Here is an 18,740-nt window from a genome sequence, read left to right as displayed (position 1 = left end):
CTGAGAGCAAGGATGAAGGTACTCAAAGTTGGACGAGTCTATGGAATGTTTTTTTAAAAAAATAAAAGTCACTCAGGTGCACTCAAAGCAAACAAGATTGGAAGAGAGACTTGAGGTCACTGGGCTGTCTTCATGAATATAGGACATGTGGCTTACCTGTGATGTAAAAGTTTATGTTTCTTTCCACAGTCCCTACTTTATTGGCAGCCATGCAACTGTAGATTCCAGAAATTCTAGAGTCAGCCACAGCCAAGGTGCTAGCCGTCTGCAAAAGAAAAGGCAACTTTAGCGACAGGACGAAGAACCACTGGACACCCCCTGAGATGTTTCTGAGGGGGACAGGATCTGGCTATTCCACTGCCTCCACAGAGGTAGAACTGCACACGTGGTGGTTACCAGAAACTCTCCCCTTGCTGAGCCTCAGCAAGAATGGAAAAACAACAGGAAAGCAGGTCCTCAGGAGACCGGGGGCTATGACATCCGACTCATATGAGGGCTTCAGGCTTATTTATCTCGTGCTGCTGGCGTAACAATTACAGACCTGAAGCCCAGATGCGGGACAGCACGTCCTACCCTATGAGGTGGTCAGGGCCACGCCAACGAGAGGGGGAGGTCCAAGCCTTCCCTTTTGTTTGGATGACCTGTGATCACGAACAGCACTTGGTAACAGGAGCCTTCTTTGCCGTCTGGTTCTGTAACCGGTGTGTTAAGTGAGCAAGGACAGAGGAGAAAGGCTGGCTGAACCATTTCTTTTCTGGGACGTGGCACTGCAGCCCTAATAGTGCAGAAGGAGGGGCGGAAACTCCCTAAGACTCTTGCGGGTGTTTGTAAATCACTTAATTTTTCAGTCTGTCAATCCCTACTCTAGAAAATGAAGATATAAATTATGGGTTCACACAGCAACGTCATTTCCCTAGGTTTTAGTGCTGCTCTTTGGCAGATGAGCTCCTAAAGAGGCAGGAGGAGTCAAAACTATGTGAACTTGAAAGCACTTTCCAAACTATGATGTTGCAAAAAGTAACGTCTCAAAAAAAAAGAACCACAAATTTATACAGCTTAAAGATTTGCATGGCTGTCTGCTTTTAAAAATAACAATTAGTAGTAGGAAATGAATTGTTGAGAATTTTAAAATTTAACCCAACCTTTCAAAAAAGTAATGCATACTATACATGAAAAAAAAATGAAACAGCTAGTAAGTTTTTCATATTTAAAATTACAAAAAAAGGTTGATCCAGTTACTTATAAATCGTTGCAGCCTATCTCCTAGGACACAAAGGACTGGTCATAAGCTCTGAAATTGTAGAGGCTGTGCTGATGCTTCCAGACTAATGGGGTGTCCTGGCTGGAGGAGAACGATCCGGTCACTTACAGGTTAACGTGATACGTACAGAGAGGCTGAACTGTGACAGCGGGCTTTCTAAGACAGTAACACAAATTCTACAAAGGGTCCTAACATTTTTCTAAGTTGCTAAGTTATACGGTAGGCACTTTACTCGTATTCTCATATCCCTTACAAGAAATTAAAGTATGTCTGTCTTTACAGATCAGGAAGACTAAAAGATATACTCCTAGTTTTTTTAGCCAGCAACTTCATTGCTCCAAATTCTCTGTAATGTCCACTACAGTACAGTTGATATTTCAGGATGATTCCTTTTCTGTTTGTTAGATCTGTTTAAGTACATCTACCCACATATCCTCTGTGTATTATTGAAATTCTGGGAAATGAGTGTCTGCCAATTTGTGGCATTTTCATTCAATGTAGCAGATACTGATTATTTGTTAAGGCATCGCCCAGACGTTGTAAAGGGGACGGAGGGGAGTATGACACAACCCATATTCTTAACTTGAAGGACTACTTCGAGGTCACAGGGAAGAATTTCCCTACTTGAAGCCCAAGTGTATATTATTCTCTCTTTTACAGAGAAACACTCTCACAAAGGCAAATAACCAGTGGAGAGAGGATGAGAGAGAGCTCAGGTGTCTCCTTCTCTATTTTGATTACTAATCATTATAAGAGGCGAGGAATAAAAAAATTCTGGATGGCTGTTTAATTATTGCACCCACCACTTCAGAGTTGTGGAGGAAAAAGTAGCTAGAAGAGAAGCTTGTAGGTGAGAGGTGGAAGGACAGGAGAGATCACCAAGTGAGACTCTGACTCCTGTAATTTTCTCAGGAGACGAGCTCAGATGCTTGAAAGCAGCATGAACAGGGTCAGAAGGGGAACAGTCATGGAGACCTCACAGCCCCTCTGCTGTTTGCCTCTCAGCTCAAGCACAGCTTTCCTTACGAAGTTAGCGCTCAATGTTTATCCTAAAGGGCCTCAGCAGAGCCTTATTTAGATTCTCAGATGTATTGCTGCTCAGTAAATAAGAGAACAACTCACTTCTGTTTGGCTTGAACATTTGAAATTATGAACGATTACCTGAATCTGAAAGTTGCATGTGGATTTCTATTAAAATTATTTTGATTTCACTGAGAGCCGGGCAACTGAGAACCAGAACTGGGTTTCGGGGCAAGGGTAAGTCAATACAGATGTGCACATCTGCCATAGTTAAGGCCTGTGCAGGCAACCAGGGGAGGGCTGTAGCCATTTTCCAACACTCCGAAAACAGATAGCTCAGGATTTCTGTCTAATCAGAGAATAAGACTGAGGTCCACAGAAGTGAAGTGAATCCAGGCCACACGACGAACCATGGAGATAACAGATGCATCTGAATCTCTTATTTTGCCTGAATGACCTCTTCCAAGACTGACTGACCCCTTACCGCCAGTAGAGCCTGCCCCAGAACTCACCTCTCCCAAGTTTCTATTAAAATTGAACTAGAAAATGACATGGATGGGAGCTTACATTATTTCTTTGTTTCTGGGTGCCTTTATGTTACCCTTGCTGTGCGCCAGACAGTGTGTGAGGCATTACCTCATTTAATTAATCCTCCCTGGAGCCCAGTGACGTGGGTGTATTACTTGTTCTACAGAAGAGGCAACTGAGGCTATAGAGGTTAAGTGATTCACTCTAAGATCCATGGTACCAAAGACAGCCCCGAGCAGCAGTTATGCCCAGGTTTGTCTGACGCCAGTGCCTGTGCTCTTAATCTACACGAAACTGCTGCTTGCCACCTTCAAAGCCTTTAAATCTAATAGTACAGATCTATTGGTAGAGTTCTGTCTCTGCTTTGAGTTGGATTTTCTCTCGAGAATACCTCCTTTAATGAGCGGACATGGTCACTACAACAAGCTCAATGCTACTGTGTACAGAAATACTAGGTTTTTTTTAGTATTTTATACAAGTTGCAAGCTGATACAGTGTTATATGGTTTGAAAATATGATTGATAATGGACAAGTTATAATTAGAGAAGAAAATTTTAAAATAAGCTGGAACTTACATCCTGTGAGCAACGTTATTCAAAATGATCTGATTTCTAGAGGACTTTTATTTTTCTAGAGTATACTTTTAAGCTATAAATTATTTTCATGAAAAAACTATGACACTTGAAGTATAAACTATAGAGTCAGAAAAGGGAGGTCAAGTGTGAGTTGGAGGTGGGTGTAGTTTGGACACAAGAGAACTTCTCACAGGACAGAGAAGCCTCTTGGGTTAAGGGGACAAATCTGATCCCCGGCGGTCATGACCAAATCCTTTTGTTTCAAGAGGGAAAAAATGGAAATAACATACCAGTTGGAACAGCAAATATCAACTTAATACTTGAAAAGAGAAAGTATTTCAAACTCAAGACTTTGAGTTGTAGCGTGTTAGAAATTATCATCATAATTTTATAAGGTACACCAAAAGAAATTCCCAAGGCTGTCTGCTTGTATCCATTCTAGAATTAGTTTCCATTTGCCACAGTTTTTTTAGTTCTGAACCCACACTTTGGGTGCCTCTGTTTTCCCTGCGAGGACCTCAAGGATTAAGATATTAGAAACAGACCCTTAAAATCCATTCTCTGGGTTCTTCTGTAGGACCCAGGAACGCTGGGGAACACTGTCGTCAGGTACTGTAAATTTGGAAGTTATTCATACTCCTTCCTTCCTTCCTTTCCTTTCGCTAAGCATTAGTGATTCACTGCTGGAATGTGGTTTGAACCTCATGGAACAGAATGGATGGGATGATGTGTAATTCAGCCTAATTTCCAGTACCCGCCTTTAAAAAAAATCTATATACAGATTTTATTCTCGGATGTTTCTATTACAGTTTCCTTTCAAGTGTTTCAGGGAGAAATAAAAGCAGATATGTGAAGGTCAGGGAAGAATCTAAAATGATCCTAGGGTGGTGCATTTGAGCCAACTGATGGGAAATAGAACCTGAGAAGGTGGACAAGGTCGGGGAGTGTGTGGGAGAGCGGAACCCAGGCTGTACTCCCGGGATGAGGCATCCATGCTTCGGGTCATGGACGTGTCTTTTACGGTACACACATTTCTCAATTAAACCTCAAAACGATTTCAGTGGAGATGTTGCTAAGATGTTAAATTGTCATGATCCTCCAGCCTCACAGGATTAATGCTGTGAAACGCATTTCCTGTGTGGCTCCTTCTACTTCCTGCCCCAAGTCTACGAAGTCTGGCAAACCCACTGAAACCATACCAAAGCTCCACGTTTGCCATTAGCAACTCCAATTGATGACTTCATTTCTCACAGATCTGGGCCAAAACCTGGCCATAAGGAGACTGCATTTTATTGTCTCGTGCACCCTCCCTTGGGTTAAACAAAACAAAACACAACGGGGGGTGGGGCGCAGGGGGGAAGCAAGTCCCTGAAAGGCAGCAGGTGCTCCAACAGGACCTCGCTCCACTGATGGTTCGAGCAGGGTCCCGGGCACACCGACTATATGACTGTGGGGAAAAGCATCTGTGTGCTCTAAGCTGGGACTTTCATTTGCTTTCTTAACTTGAACAGAATAGAAAAGCAGTTTTAATTGTAAAGGAAATAACAATGCAAAGAATTCTGAGATAGCAAAACTTCCATCTGTCATCTGAAAGACGTTTTTCACACACACACACACAAAGATATATTAATAGATGCTAAAAGCAAAATTAGTAAAGTCTTCTAAATTTAGGACGTGAAATTAATAACTCAAAGTCTAATTTGTTACAGTCACTACTAGGATATGTGTGTGTGTGTGTGTGTGTGTGTGTGTATATACACATACTTCGTTTAGAAGGAGTATTAAAAGTTTTTTCAACACAATTGTTTAATAAGTAGTCTTTATTGCATATGCTCACAATCAATTTGGGGGATTGCATTAGGGAATATAAGACAATCATCTTGAAAACAGGCAAACAAGATAGGTCCTATGTTAGGAGCTCCATTTTTTGGAGGAGAGAACTCAGGTTCCGAGAGGTGAACTGATTTGCACGTGGTTACACACAACAGAAAGGGGAGACCTTAACCCATGCTCTGCAGGTTGGATGGCCCAAGGGCCACCTGTGTCTGGAGGTCTCTGTTTAAAAAGTTGGTGTAACTACAGAAGTACAAGACAATAAATTTGTTTCAAGCACACATGGAAAAAATCAGGGAAGATTCTTTATCTCACCCAGGTTTTGTCATGGAGGCAGGTGGCTACTTCATGGTTCAGGCTAATCAGAAACATAACCTAGCTTTTTCATTTTCTATTTTCTATCGTATGTTTTTTTGCGGCTAGAATACCACAAACCGGACTAGAAGTTCTTTGGAATTAAGCTCATAAATTCGTGTTTTAATATCCAACAGTTAACAGTACAAGCATCTGATAGGGTCAGGGAAAGGCAAAATGAATTGGCACAGTCAAGGGCATCTTGAAATTTTCTAGTACTTTGTGACAACTAACTTTTTCTACTCTGAGGCAATTTCCTTTTTTATCAAAAATGTAGTGTCACTCAAACTTCTGAGTTTACAGAATTTTCTCTTTTCTAAGTATTTCATTAAACTGTCTCATCAATAGCTACACATCTTGGAATGTTTTAAACTACAGTTTGTTTGCATTTGAGAAAAAGAGTTGTAAGCCACCTACAGCTTACTGCAGTGGTTAGAAAAACTTTCCCTGAATCCTTGACAAGTGATTGCTGATATTATCATGCAAGCCATCACCATCTTAACTAATTTCTGTATTGGCTTAGTTGGCAGAGCCCTGGGTTTTAGCAATGAAGACTTTGGTTTGAGCTTCTCATGTGTCACTTTTAAGCTGCGTGACTTGGAGTTAATCATCTTATCACCTCAGTTTTTCTTATCTTTAAAATGGAGACAGCCACTCCGGCCCACCAAAGAAATGATGTTGACATAAGCGTATGTCCAAAAGTTTTCCATCAGGAAGAATTCAGATGTTATTTGTTATTATGAAGTCCTACACGGAGAATGATGCCATCTATTTTGTTGCCTTCAAATGCAAATATAGCTGAACAGATAAATAAGCATGACCACACTTAAGCAGATAATACCCATATTAACAGACTACTCCAAATCAAGATATGCACGTAGAAGTAGATATTCTAGCAAGGGGTGATGTGATTTTTTTTTTTTTTTCTTTCTTAAAGCATCACTACCCCTGTGCCTGATAATAGCAGATTTTGGAGTTGCATTTTTCACTAATTCGACAGAGAAGAAAACCACCAGGTCTGAGATCTGCTGAGATTTGCCTGGTTCACAAGGTATCAGCTAGTGTTGAGGTTAAGGGAGTGGAGAAAATATGTCCAAGGGCAGAAAAGATGCTCCTAGACCCTGACGAGGTCAGGGAAACTTATTTTTAAAACTGAGGCATAATTGACAAATAACATTATATTAGTTTCAACATTTGTATATATTGCAAAATGATCACTACAATATGTCTAGTTAACATATATCACCACACGTAGTACAAAGGTTTTTCTTTCTTGTGATGGGAATTTTTAAGATCTAGTCTCTTAGCAACTTTTAAGTGTGCAATTCAGCAGTATTAACTCTCGCCGCGATGCTGTATATGGCGTCCCAATGGCTTATTTATATATTATATGAATTGGAAATTTGTACCTCTTAACCCCCTTCATCCATCTTGCCTACCTCCTGCCTCTGGCAACCACCAATCTATGAGCTTGTTTTCTTATTTATTTGTTTTCGTCCACATATAAGTGAGATCATACAGTATCTGTCTTTCTCTGTCGGACTTATTTCATTTAGCATAATGCCCTTAAGGTCTGTCCATGTTGTCACAAATGGCAAGCTTTCATTCTTTTTTATGGCTGAATAATATTCCACTGTGTATATAGACCACATTTTCTGCATCCATTCATCTGTTAATGGACACTTAGGTTGTTTCCATATCTTGGCTGTTGTGAATAACGCTGCAGTGAACACGTGGGTACCTGCATCTTTTGAGTTAGTGTTTTTGTCTTCTTCAGACAAATACCCAGAAGTGGAATTGCTGAATCATATGGTAGTTATATTTTTAATTTTTAAAGGAACCCCCGTACTGCTTTCCATAGTGGCTGCACCAATTATATTCCCACCAATGGTGCACAAGGGGTTCTGCACATCCTCACCATCATTTGTTATTCCTTGTCTTTCTGACAATAGCCATTCTGACAGGTGTGAGGTGATACCTCATGGTGGTTTTGATTTGCCTTTCTTCAGTCAGGGAATCTGATACACTGTGTGTGTTTGTATGCCCCAACTTAGGCTTCGCCCATGCGAAAACAGAGGGGAAAACAAGTTATTTTGTGAAATGGAAACATTCCATTTTAGCCTAAAGTTTTGTACTAGCTTTTGCTTACTGACCTCTCACTTTATTTATGTCAGAGGTTCTCAGTTCTGGTTATGCTAGAATCTCCCAGGGAGCTTTTGTGAACCCTGGGCTCCACGCTGAAGATTCACATGTAATAATAATTGGTAAAGTGTACTACTCTGCAGCCAGAATTGAGAACCACTGATGTGGACCAGTTTGATGTTCAAGAGGCATTTCTACCTCTTCCATTAAGACCAAGGACTCACTCCTTCGGGACGGGTGCTCAGTTGGGTGTATACAGCAGTTTGAATAGCCTCAGTGCATCGCTCCGTAAAGACATACTAGTGCTTTTCTTCTCTCTGAATTTTTGCTTGAGCATTTGAACTCCTTCTGGCTCTAATAAACCCAGAACTGGGAGCCGAGTGTGTGCTTCTAGAAGAAATATCCCCAATATGCTCATTGTAACAAACAGTACCTTATTCTTTCCTTCTAAGACTGCCGTGCGCTGAGTGATGCTCTCAATTCTGTTTCCTACGGTGCTGTCAGGATCCAGGATAAAGGACTCTTCATTATTGGAGCAAAAGTCATACCTATTTTTAAAAAAAGTAAGCCATCACTATGTTGCTTTGCAGCATGGTCTAGCCCATGGTGACCGGTGAAATGAAAACCATTAGTCCTCAGATAACAAAGTCACAATTTTCTTCTTTTCCTTAGATTCCTCCCCCGCAATATCCATCCTCAAAACTTAAAAACAGCAGACAGATTTTGCCTGATCTGCAAAAAACAAAACAAAACAAAACAAAAAAACCCACACCGGTGTATCTCCATATATCCTTCCTGTTCTAAATGTTAAATACTAGATAAAAATGCATAAATTAAAAAATCTAGTATCTAGATTTTAATTAGTTCCTAGTGGAAGAAACATGCAAACACGGAAAAAACGGAAGTTATGTTAATGAATGTAAACCTCAAGGAGATAACAGCATTTCACAGCTATAAAAGGCTGGCATTTAATGAGAATATTCCATTATACAGCTAATTTTTTCCAGGGCTGATTAAGTGTATATGGAAACACACATCATGGAGCAGCTATTAAATCCAGTCTATTTCTTTTCAAGTTTTGGAGTATCATGGCAAGCTGTTTAACATCTCAGGCCTCAAGTGTTTAATTATAGAATATGTGTGTTGAAGTTGTTTAAGATCTTTTTTGCTTCTAAAAGTCCACGAAATCTCCCTCTCTTACTGTTTAAACTAGCTGGAGGAGTACCATTTTACAGAGAGATTCCAACCTATATCCGAAAGTATGTTCTTTCAAACACCTGATTATCAGTAGGTGCCTGTCCATTTACTACCTAAATCATTGGTGTAAATATCTATTGATCATTTATTATGTTTCTTCATCTCTGTTTCATTTACTTCTGCTGTGATCTCTATGATTTCTTTCCTTCTACTAACTTCGGGTTTTGTTTGTTCCTCTTTCTCTAGTTGCTTTAGGTGTAAGGTTAGGTTGTTTATTTGAGATTTTTCTTGTTTCCTGAGGTAAGACTGTAATTGCAATAAACTTCCCTCTTAGGACTGCTTTTGCCGCGTCCCATAGGTTTTGGACCGTCGTGTTTTTGTTGTCACTTGGATCATTTATTATGTTTCGTGTATCCTAGGTTCTACATGAATAAAAACTCCAAACAACAAAAAGGACACTTACATCCACTCTGACCCGGGCAGTGCAGTAGTATTTCAACATGCCTTTTCCCAAGCCAACACCCACAAACTGCTGCCAGACCAACACCCTGAGCATTTGGGGTTTTAGTGGAATCCTGTTTGCTCCAAAAGCTTCAACAACTGTATTGAAGAAAGCCCAGGCTTCCTGACTGAGTCAAGGCCATCCAAAGTCCATTCCCTACCTGCCTTTTCAACCTTACCACTACAGACACGTTTCCTCACAGGCAAACCAGTTTGGTTCAGCTACTTCAAAGAAGACTTGAGTCCTAGAGCTGCCCTGACTTCTAGCTGTAGGACAGTTTTCTCCTCTGAAACATACAAAGAAAATTATACCTGCCCTGTTAATCTCATGGGATTATACATGTGTTAAATGACCTAATTTAATGGCAGAGGTTTTGTAAATTAAAGACACCCTAGAAAAGCGAGGAACTATTCTTCCTGTGGCTCGGGGTGTACACACCTGATTCCTTCATCTTCACTCACCAGTTACGCCTGCCTCGATGCCCATCACCACTGGCCCGATCTCCTCCAAGCAGCTTATTCTGATCACTGTGAGCCCTTACGGTGCACAGGATCAGAACCACTTGATAAGCCTGTAGCTAGACCACCTTAACTTGTGCTGTGATTTCCATTTGCACGTTCTGCTCCAACAGGTAGTCAACTGCCCAGAGCCTAGCTCTGTACCAACACGTATGACAAACGCAGGTGCACAGTAAGTGGACACTGCAGGTGATTTGCTTTCTACCACTTATGACAAACTGAACACCGATTTCTTTTTTTTTTATTCATTTATTTGGCTGTGCCAGGCGGGATCTTTAGTTGTGGCATGTGGGATCTAGTTCCCTGACCAGGGATGGAACCCAGGCGCCCTGCATTGGGAGTGCAGACTCTTAACCACTGGACCTCCAGGGAAGTCCCCAGTGCCGATTCATTTAAAGCAGCCTTTGAGATTTAAATATGGATTTTGGGGGGGACATGATGCAAATATACAAAGAGCTATTTTATGTGCCTCAAAAAAAACATCTGTGGGTTCCCAAGGTGTTTCCCTGCCAGACTGGGTAGCTTAAGAGACACGTGTGCGTAGGAACTGGCCTGAGTGCCTGCAGGCACCTCATGGCCTTTGCTGCTTTCTGATCGCCTTATGGGTTGATGCTGTTCATTTCTGTATCTCTCTTCTGGATGCAGTCTTTCCTCCTACCTCCCAGCCTAAAGAGTGAGGACCTTGTAAGGTAGGGAAGTGGTTATTTGTATGATTACTTGCACTGTGAACTTTTCATGGTGTCACTTCATATTCCTTCCTTCTGGCTTAGAATTTGTGGTGAGCAGACAGCTGGCTGGGCTCTAATCTGTACATGTCTTGGGCAGATTCTGGAGATTTTCAAGCCAGAAAGAATGCGTGGTTGCTCTTAAGTCATTGTTGCCCTTGGCTACTTTATGTGAGAAGAAAGTGAGAGGATGAAATAAGTGAGAGAAAAGTTAAGAGAGAAGGGATTGTGATGATCAGAAAAAAAAAAAAAAGTTCTGTAATTATTCCTGTCTGGTCCTCAAGCTGAGAAAGGACTCCAGCATGTGAAACTAGGGAGTCTTCTGGGGTGGTCTCCCCTCCTGGGGGGGCACACTGCCATATAATGTCCTCTCCCCCAGAGCATTCACCAGTTTCTAAGTTTGCATTCAGTGCTTCTGAGGCCCCACTGAGCCAGCAGCTACAAGGAACACGGGCCACCTCTACGGGATCACTCTGTCTTCATAGTTATGCCAAGGCCAAGCATGTAACTGGCACCCCACAAACATTGGTAAACATACAGGCGTGAGGTACTGATGTGTGGTTTCTAGTAAGAGTTTTCATTGGTTTTAACGGTTTATTATTTTCAAACATACTGATGAGTAGAGTCATAGTATAATAAACCGCCATATACCCATCACCCAGACTTACTAATTACCAAGAGTTTGCCACATTTGTTTCATCTATCCCTTATTTCTTTTTACTTTTTCTTTTGAGAAATACTGTAAAGCCAATCGCAGACAGCATGTCATTTTGCCTCACATATTTAGTGCATGTCTAAAAATTATGCACGTTTTCTAATAACAACAATGCCATGATCATACCTAACAGAATTAGCAGTAATTCCACAGTGTGGTTTGTATCTGGCCCATGTATCAGATTTCTCCGAATTTTTTTTTCCTTTCTTTCTTTCTTTTTTTTTTTTTTTTTGCGGTGCGCGGGCCTCTCACTGCTGTGGCCTCTCCCGTTGCGGAGCACAGGCTCCGGACGCGCAGGCTCAGCGGCCATGGCTCACGGGCGCAGCCGCTCCGCGGCATGTGGGATCTTCCCGGACCGGGGCATGAACCCGTGTCCCCTGTATCGGCAGGCGGACTCTCAACCACTGTGCCACCAGGGAAGCCCGTCTCCAAATGTTTTTGAGATGTCTGTTTTTACAGTGAAATTATAAGATTTAAAATAAAAAAGAATTCATAAGGACAAACCATTCCTTAAGGAATTTCTGCGATTTTTGACTAGCTCTTCCTTATAATCATCAGGTTAAAAAAGTGAACATTTTAACTTATTGATTAGTAGAAGGAACTGAACCAAAGAGAAATTATACTTTCTCCTTTACTTGAAATATATCATGACCTTAAAACTTTATCATTAAAATAAGTTATTTTGTCCTACCTTTCGTAACATCTATACCTTGAACTACTGTCTAATCTCAGATCTTTCACACACATGGGGTACATATACAGGTTTATATAACGTGTGTGTGTGTGTCTGTGGATATATATATATATATATATATAAAACATGTATATGGGGGGTTGTTACATATGTGTACACCTGTGACATGTACACACGTTACACAGGTACTTGGTATTGTGACATCCAAGAGCTGAAGTTCTCTCGTATCTGAAAGAGAAGCCTGTAATTTCATTCCTTTTTCCCCAAAGAAGTGAAAAAGATAAGGGAGGCCTTAGACAAAGGTCTTAATTTCAAACTCTTGGTTGTCAGGAAATGCAAAGAAATATGTTAGAGTGAAGCAAGTCGAGGCGTTTCCCGAGGGAAACGCAGTCGGCTGCCTGAGTTCACTCGGGCTGCCAACATACACCCCCGACCCCCCGCCCGTCCCTCTAAGGGCAGCTACTGTCGGCACAAGCCCTGGCCTGGAAACTAGAGTTGCTGCAAGGTCCTCCAAATGGAAAAGGACGGGTTCTGTGGCTATTTTCCATATTGGGGACTGTGATTTTTCCCTCTTTGTCACTGGAACCTTAAAAATAGAATGTCATTTAGGGGGCTGACTCTATAACAGCACTTGAAACGAGAGGTAGGGGGAGGGGAATTTGCCTGAGCCCTTAAGAATACACCAAGCTCTTCAGGAAGTAGATTGTGCCATGTTTGAAGATGCAAAGATAATCGCTGTGCTGGGAACCGTCTTGAGGGGGGAGGAAGCCGAACAACAAGAGGAAAGCAGCGTTCGCTCCTGATTTCGCACAGGAAGTCCTCAGCACCTCCTGCCAAAGGGAGATAAGAAAGCTCCCAGGCACTATTCTGGACAAGGCCACTGTTATCAGCTTCAGCTCCATGCTGTCCTCTCCGTGCTCCAAGCCCCCCATCCCTTTCCTAATGAGCTTTAGGACTCTGACCTCTATTTGCATACAGCATGCCAAGTACAATAGCGTGGAGGTATTTATAACCATCCAGAGGAAAAAAAAATTTCCGGGGTAAGAGTGTACTCCATTGTCGATTGCCCTGGAGCTGAAACAAATTAGTTTTGGACTAGAGATTGATATAAATAAAATTAAAAGAAAGCAGGCAATTATGGATCCAACACATGGAGCCGGGACCCTCCATGTGACATGTCTGTCTGTTTGACTCCCAAGTAGGAGACATCTGTGGGGCTCTCCCATCTGGTCCAAGTTACCAGGCTGCTTTGCTCGACACATAGTGGGGAAACACCACCCTCCATGGATGCAGATGACATTACTGACCTACATGCTCTGGGTTTTTCCCTGTAGAGCTGATGGGTTTGCCCTGTTCCCTGCACACTCATAAGTATCTGGCTCCTTTGTGACCAAACACAGTTTGGAGCCACAGAGAAAGGCAAAGCCAACACTGGGATCCAACCTACAGTCTTGGCAATTTTGACTGCCAGTCCCAACAGGCAAGCCATAGGCTGTAATAATTACGGTAGACACTATGCAATATTACATTCTACTATGATAAGGATTATACTTTCTATGCGCTAGGTACTGTGTTAGGTGATTCATGCACACTATCACACTGATCTCTACAACATCCTAAAGAGTAGGTGTTATCATCCCCCATCTAATGGACAAGGAAATTGAGGATTAAGGAGGTTAAGTAAATTACCCAAGGCTAAAGTGCTAGTAGGTGGCAGAGGCGGAATTTGTAATCAGCTCTGGCTTATTCCAGAGTCTGTGCACTTAACCTGTATGCTGTATGTAACATAATATCCGTGTTCTATCATCATCATAAAAAGAAATTGTTATACTTCAGTGCTTCTTTGTATATAGGGAGAAAAGGCTTCTCAAATATTCACTACACAGATACCATTACTGCGATGGGGATTGAATGTCTTTTTTTTAGCCCTTTTTGCATAACCTGGCCAACTTCCTCCCAAGATTTGGCAAACAGCGCTCATGATACCCAACCCAAGTGTACTGAGTGCCCACTGTGTGCATGGTCTGCAACGACCATTTACATTCCATTTGTCATCCCATGATTTCTGACCTCAGGTCCCATTCACCTTTACAAACCCATCACAGGGAATACAACGCAGAGCGTGCACCCATAGGTACCCTCTTGTGTTCACCTGTGCTTTTCCAAAAAGCAGAGCTGGCACTTTCTTTAAAGGACGGATTGTTGCAGCTGGTGGAATCAGAGGGGAGAGGTGCCCTTTAGCCACGGATGGCTAGTGTCTGTGTTTTCTCTGGAGTGGCCCCCGTGGGAGAAAAACAACAGACTCTGAAGAACCAGGTTGAGATGGTTCAACCCTTCACTCGGCCTTTCTAGAAGTTGCCCCTTTAGTGCTATGACGTACCTGTGTTATGGGACCTAGGACTCCTGGAGTTATCCAGTGTAAGATTCTCATTTCACAAATGATTTCTAGCAAGTTGAATAGCCACCCCAATCCCAGAAGGTCTACTCTACCACCTGAATCTTAAGAGGTGAAGGATCCCCTTTCACCCTATGATAAATGACGTTAGGCTGACCTTTCTTTCAAAATCTCTGTTCTGCTAAATTGGGCTCTTGGTTGGCTGAAGGGAAACCAGTTGTTACTGGGCTGCTTTTAACGTACCAGACTTGGGGTAGCAGCTACACACATGTAAGCTCAACTAATTCTCACGGTCACCCAGTGAAGCAGGTGTTACGATCCCCATTTCACAAATCCCTTTACCAAGAAGGAAACTGAGACTCATGAAAATCAAATGTCTTGCTCATATTCATAGAGAAAGTAGCAGACAGATCTGCAATCAGAACCCAGATATTCCTAACTCTTCCTGCCACACCAGAGCTCGTCCATCACACGGCATGAATTCTGCTTCCAAAGACCACCACCCCGCCCAAACCTTTACCACCGTGCTTCAGAGTCACGTGTTAGGAAACTCGGGGGTTCCTCTGAAGCCAACGGGTACAGACACCCAGAGAAGCAAACTATTGGCTTTCAGGGAGGAGAAGTAGCCCCTGGTCCTCTGGGGGAGGGGGGAGGGAGCAGGGGAATATTGTATCATGACATTTTTTACACAAATTCTGGTTGGTTCTCATCATTACAGAGTTTTAATGCTAAAATTATACGAAACCTTGGCCTTCTGCTGGCTGATGAATTTCAGCACTAGAAAACATCTCGCGAGAAAATAAAAGAGCCAACTTTCATTACAATCTTTTTTCCCCCTGGTAACTTAAACCTGTCATCTGCAATGATTCCTAAACACGTTCTGGGATGAACGAAGCCTACTTTGGTAGGAGTGCCGATACATTTATAGCAGCAGCTGGTTTTGAGGGGCCTCTGCGGGGGGCGCGCAGTCGTGAGCCGGGCCCTACACCCAACGGTTGCCTGCCTGAGCCCGCGCCATCGCCTGGGAAGGAAGGTGTACATACCTTAAAGTATAGGTAAAGCACATTTAGTTTGGCGGAGGAAAAGAGGCTCTAGAAAGTTCTACAAAGTCCCAAGACACAGAATAATCTCCCTCCCTCTCTTTTTTGGATGATGAAAGCTGAGGACTTGTGTGGACTCTGCTTCTCCATGTGATGGGATTTGACTGCACGTGCTCACTGTGATTAGAATGTTTGTAAAGAATATTGAATCGGGCTTCCCTGGTGGCGCAGTGGTTGAGAGTCCGCCTGCCGATGCAGGGGACGCGGGTTCGTGCCCCGGTCTGGGAGGATCCCACATGCTGCGGAGCGGCTGGGCCCGTGAGCCATGGCCACTGAGCCTGCGCGTCCGGAGCCTGTGCTCCACAACGGGAGAGGCCACAACAGTGAGAGGCCCGTGTACCGCAAAAAAAAAAAAAGAATATTGAATCATTTCAAGGGAGGAAACAAAGGGGGAGAGCAGTTATAGAGAGCAAATCGAGGCTGTAAAACGTCTTTAAAAAAAAGTGGAGAGGAAAAAAAAAAAAAAGACCACCTGGAACCGTGCCAGAGGGCACGACCGGGCAGCTCCGCATCACTGCGCGCCATCCTGCAGAAGGGCCTCGTGTAAACTTTCCTGCGCTCCTGCGTGTGTCGTGTCAAAACATTAGTGATCGTGTGTCTGAGCCATCAGATTAATAGAAGCTGCAACACTATCTTTTCCCCTTCTCTCACATTCTCTTAAAACAAATAAAACAATACAGAGCAGAGGATGCTGGCAGAAAAAGGCGTGTTTAGACAGAATGGTTCCTGCCCCTTTTGCTCCAGGAAAAGGGCCTGGGCCTCCAGGCTGGTCACAGGGTCAGGCTGGGGGGATTTTGTTGGTAGGGGCGGTGACTTCTTGCCCAGGGAGAGACCTCGTGACGCCTGGGAGCCCATACTGAAAACTACTTCTTGTCTGAATGGCGACGGGGGAGTGGAGAAGGCTTTTCGGGGACTGAAGGCTGGGGTCAGCTCCTGGGACAATGGTGGAGGTGATCCAGCGTCCTGGCCACCTCTGTTTAGATAAGAGCTTTTCCGTGAGCGTCTTGGCCTGCGCCGCTTCCTGCTCTCGAGGGCCCCGCGGTCCATTCACACTCAGAACAAGGCCTGTCTTCCCAGCCTCTGCTTTCCTTCCTCCTCTCTCTCCCGCTCGCCTCCCCCAAGAGCCCCAGAGACTCCCCCGCCCCTGACTCGCTCTCTTTTAGGGAATCTGGGCCAAGGCATCCCGACAACCCCACACCGGGTGACTAGGAGGCCAAAGGGTGGGTACCTACTCGGTTACACCCAGATAGGAGCCTCGGAGAGGCCATCCATTTTCTTCATTCATTTTTCTGCCCTAGTGAAAGGCTGGTCAGCAGAGGAAGGGTGATTCGATAAATAAAAAAACCTTCAGGGAAATGTTAGGAGTGGCTACAAATAACATCCTTTAACACATGCAAGGAGTCTTAAGGTATTAACTCCAGTCGCTCAGTGAAGCATATTTCAAGCTATGGTTACGTTTTGTTCGCCTATTACTTATTAACACGGTGGTCAGTACGGAAACGTCCAGAAGGCCTTCGGGGTGGGGGTAGGGAATCCCATTTAGTAGAAATTCTAGAGCTAGTCAGACCTGAGCTCAGATCATGGTTTTGCAACCGTCTGGTTATGGAACGCTGGATGGCAAGGTTGGGAGAATCATCGTCAGAGGGAATTGATCAGAGGACTTACACAGTCTTTTTAGTCCCTTGAATAGTTCTGAAATCACTGGGTCATGTCAGCCCACAGAATCACTTTTAATAAATTCTACATTGGTGTCATGCCACCGGTCACCAGGGGGGGAGGTGGTGATTACCAGTCCTCTGACACTCTCTGTACTAGAAATGTGGTTGAAGGGTTCGTCTGCTAAGACTACAGCACACAGAGGGTGAGAGGAGAAGTCATTCTGCTTGGACCTTAGCTCCCTGAGAAGTTGTGCTTCTCCTGCTACGCTTTTATCTTATGGGCCCCTTCTCGTAAATGTCTATTACATGTCTCTTTCTCTCTCTTGACAACTAACATGTAAAGCATGTGGGCCATATCTCTGTCTTACCCCACTTTCATCCAGACAACTAACATGTAAAGCATGTGGGCCATATCTCTGTCTTACCCCATTTTCATCCAGATTTGTTAAATTATTAATTGTACTTTTCTATGAACCACCTCGAATTCTTTGGGCACGGATGTGTTTTTCACATTGCCAACTCAAAGGAAGCAAAGCCACATTACCACGTCTTACCAGTTTTCTTATAGGGATTAAAAAAATAGAAGGGAAATAATTCAGAGAAGATCTTTTTGCATCATCAAACATGCTGGTGAATGCTAAGTGAGTTAATTGGTGTAGCATGCTCGGCACAGTGCCTGGTCCACGGCAGACATGTCACTCATGTTAGCCGTGATTATCTGACCAGATTGAGAGCTACTTAAGAGTGGGGACTAGGTCTTATTCATCATCATAACCTCAGGGCTTAGTCTAACTACCCGGGGAAGCAGAAGCGCACACGTGTCCTCGCTCAGCTATGGCCTGACGAGAAGAGCGAATCCCGATAACGCGTTAGATGTGGACTCGAGCTCACGTGGGTGTCAACCCTGCCATCCATCACTCACCTCAAACGTGCTGAAAAAGGGGACACTGCTGACCCTCCAGTGACCTCACACATCCCGCCTCAACCAGGCGCTGTGTCACCATCATCAGGGCTGTCCGTTCCCAAGGAGGAGTATTAATGACCTGGGATGAACCCATCACAGCGTCTGACGAGTTGATAGTGGTGGACAGTTTCAACTCAAGCAATGATGCTGACATGTGGAGAAGCACCTTCTGGGCTAACAGAAAATAACTAACCAGCAGTGGTCTTCTCTTGTCTTCAATTACTAGCACCATTTGCTAGGAAATTACTAGCACTGTTTGATTCAAATAAAAATTAATTTGTTCACACACATTCCATTTAAGAAGTAGAATCATGTCCTCTGAAAGAAGTACAAGATTTATTTCCTTCCATTATTAAGGATATGGTTATTGAAGAGATAAGCCACATGCATGGAAAAATATCCAAAGACAACTGAGCACAAGCAAGTAAAATGTCCAGAGCCCATGCGCTACAGTAGGCCGGACAGTACATGGGTCAATGAGGGTTTGAATAGCTGAGGCAGGATTCAGAAATGCCAGTAGGTCCAGGATATTACAGCTCCTCTAACTTCCTACATAATC

The 18,740-nt window shown here is 43.3% G+C and overlaps 1 protein-coding gene across 1 annotated transcript in view; it reads right to left on the bottom strand.

Annotated features, from left to right (window-relative positions):
- Nucleotides 1-18,740, bottom strand: part of FLT1 (fms related receptor tyrosine kinase 1) — a gene marked incomplete at its 5' end in the record, with an annotated part of 171,621 nt that overhangs the window by 79,843 nt on the left and 73,038 nt on the right. Inside the window, 2 exon segments of the mRNA XM_079721561.1 lie at nt 157-265; nt 8,147-8,261. Coding sequence (XP_079577687.1) covers nt 157-265; nt 8,147-8,261 — 224 coding nt within the window.

This window comes from Hyperoodon ampullatus (assembly GCF_949752795.1).
Source record: "Hyperoodon ampullatus genome assembly, chromosome: 16".
In the NCBI taxonomy this organism is placed as follows: Eukaryota; Metazoa; Chordata; class Mammalia; order Artiodactyla; family Ziphiidae; genus Hyperoodon; species Hyperoodon ampullatus.
The sequence above is the reverse complement of the archived record's forward strand: the minus strand, read 5'-3'. Positions and strand labels throughout refer to the sequence as shown.